This window comes from Onychomys torridus, chromosome 4 (genome assembly GCF_903995425.1).
Source record: "Onychomys torridus chromosome 4, mOncTor1.1, whole genome shotgun sequence".
Classification (NCBI taxonomy): Eukaryota; Metazoa; Chordata; class Mammalia; order Rodentia; family Cricetidae; genus Onychomys; species Onychomys torridus.
This window is the reverse complement of record NC_050446.1, coordinates 141,900,951-141,903,301: the sequence shown is the minus strand read 5'-3', so window position 1 is coordinate 141,903,301 and position 2,351 is coordinate 141,900,951. Positions and strand designations below refer to the sequence as shown.

At 58.7% G+C, this 2,351-nt stretch overlaps 1 protein-coding gene across 1 annotated transcript; it reads right to left on the bottom strand.

Annotated features, from left to right (window-relative positions):
- Window positions 1–1,269, bottom strand: Foxs1 (forkhead box S1). The gene has a single exon (XM_036186124.1). The coding sequence runs from the start codon at window positions 1,197–1,199 to the stop codon at window positions 210–212; it is 990 nt and encodes a 329-aa protein (XP_036042017.1). The 5' UTR covers window positions 1,200–1,269; the 3' UTR covers window positions 1–209.
- Between the last annotated feature and the right edge of the window lie 1,082 nt (window positions 1,270–2,351).

Genomic DNA, 2,351 nt, shown 5'->3' with positions numbered 1-2,351 from the left:
CCTGGCTTTATTAGCCCTGAGAACCACAGAGAAAACCCCGGGGGTCCCACTTGCCCTCATCCCAAGTTTGTCTGGAGGTCCCAGGGACCTGGCTGACTGCTCACTTCTTCTGATCCTTACAGTCCTTGGCCTCCCAGGGCTGAGTCCTTGTAGAGCGCCCTAGGTCCTACAGCCAGACGGAGTCTGCAGAGGATAGTTGCTGCAGTCAATCACTCGAAGAAGAACATTCCTGGTGTCCGGTAAAGGGAAGGGGGTAGCCCCAGCGGGTACCCGGAACCTCCCTGGACAGGGAAGTTCCCAGCCACCCAGGGTTCCTTGGAGTCAGCTGGCAGGGGCAGTGGGGCCCGGTGAGAGGCTGAAGGAGTCGAGGGTGCAGGGGTGGGGACTGCAGAGGCCAAGAGGTGTTCAAGGCCCGGGTCAGTCCCCATACAGAAATTCAGTGCCTGCATCCGGCACTGGTAGCTGCTCCCGATGCCCTCAGGGGCCACACCAGGTGTGGGGGCCTTGCCGAGACTCTCAGCTTCAGAGAAGGCAGCCGAAAAGCCAGATGCTGGGCACCGGGAGGGCGAGGTGGCTTCGGGGAGCTCCCTTGGGCCTGCAGACTTGGGCGAGCACATCTCTTTGGGTCCAGTGGGCAGCTGGGACCTGGCGTCACCGGTTGCTGGGCATACACTGGCTGGCAACGATCCCATCAGACCCCCAAAGTTTAGGCCCTTGAGGTTTGGCACCTCTGGTGGGAATGGGCACAGCCTGCTAGTAGTGGTGTTGGGGGCTTCTGGGTTTGGGCTGGCAGCTCTGAGGGGTCTGTGGTCTGCCTTGACAGGGCCCTTGGTGCCCTGGGCACCTGTGCGCTTGGTGAAGCGTCTGCGGCGGCGGAGGAAGCTGCCATGCTGGAACATGTCGTGGCAGTCGGGATCCAGGGTCCAGTAGCTGCCCTTGCCTGGCTTTCGGTCGTCGCGGGGCACCTTGACGAAGCACTCATTGAGAGACAGATTATGGCGGATGCTGTTCTGCCAGCCCGGCCGATTGTGTCGGTAAAAAGCAAAGCGGCCCATGATGTAGCCGTAGATACCACTGAGGGTGGCCCGCTGCCCCGGTGAACTCTGGATAGCCATGGCAATCAGGGCTATGTAGCTGTAAGGGGGCTTGGTGGGCTCTGCAGAAGGAGCCAAGGATCCTGGCGATGGTTGCTGCTGCATGCTGCCTGTTGCTGGGACTGCAGAGCCAGGCACGGCATTCAGGGCTGGCGAGCTGCATCAGGCTGCCCAGGCGGTTAAAAAACCCACTGGTCCAGCCTCCCAGCCTAGAAAGGCAAAAAGAGGTGGGCCCACCACGCTGCCCTTCCCTCTCTCTCCGCCCTTGTCAAGTCTAAGGAGGCGGGCAAGAGAGTCCAGCAGTCGGAAGCTGTGAGCAGCTGCAGGGTGAAGAGGTGGGAGGGCTGAGACATGCTCTGAAGTTGAGTGAGACGGGTTGGGGGGTGGGTGGGAGACAGACAGACAGACAGACAGACAAACACACACACACACAGACACACACGAGATAGAACCAGGCATTCGGAGAGAGACAATAAGCATACAGAGAGAGTACCAGTCACAGTAGAGGAAAAGAAGGAAAGAACCTGGAGACAGAAGGATCTGCAGGGACACAGGTGTGACCAGAGGTGGAGCAGGGGAGGAGATGGGTGGAATCTCAGCAGTGTCCCTATGGAGCGCGAAAAGCCACTGCGGCTTCTCAAGTACCCTAGTTCTGGCTTTCCCTCTCCTCCTTTGCCACCTTCCCACACCGTGGAGCCCTTGGAGCCACACTATTCCAAGCCCTGGTTGTTGGCCTGTGTACTCAAGAGGGCTACAAGGACAAGGAGGAGGGTGGTTGCTCCCGGTTCCCCTAAGTCCTGGCGCCCCCTAGTGACTGCTGTGAGGAGGGTAGCCTTCTGAGCGGAGCTCTCAGCCTGCCAGAGGACACGACAGGATCCCTTAGAAGCCGGAGCTCTGGGAGAGCTTAGTGCAGAGAAGGGGCTGCAAGTCCTGTGAACTCAGGCTCCTCTAGCCTCAGCCTGGAGCTGGGGCGTTTCAATGGATCAGTGTTTTCTCTGCCCCCCGCCCCCAAGTCAGTGGCCACCTGTTGCGGGCCTGGACAGCTTATGCATCCTATCCTGGGTTTTAAATCAGATATTGTGTAACTCCTTAACATCATCACATTTGTGAGGTTCAGGAGTGGGGGCAGTCATAGGACCTCAGCTGGAAACAGTTGGGAACCCCAAGAGTGTAAAGACCATGCTGTTTTGCTTTGTCCTCCATATCCAGCATTGGGCACTGGAGCAACTCAATAAACATTGCTGGAATGGCTGGACA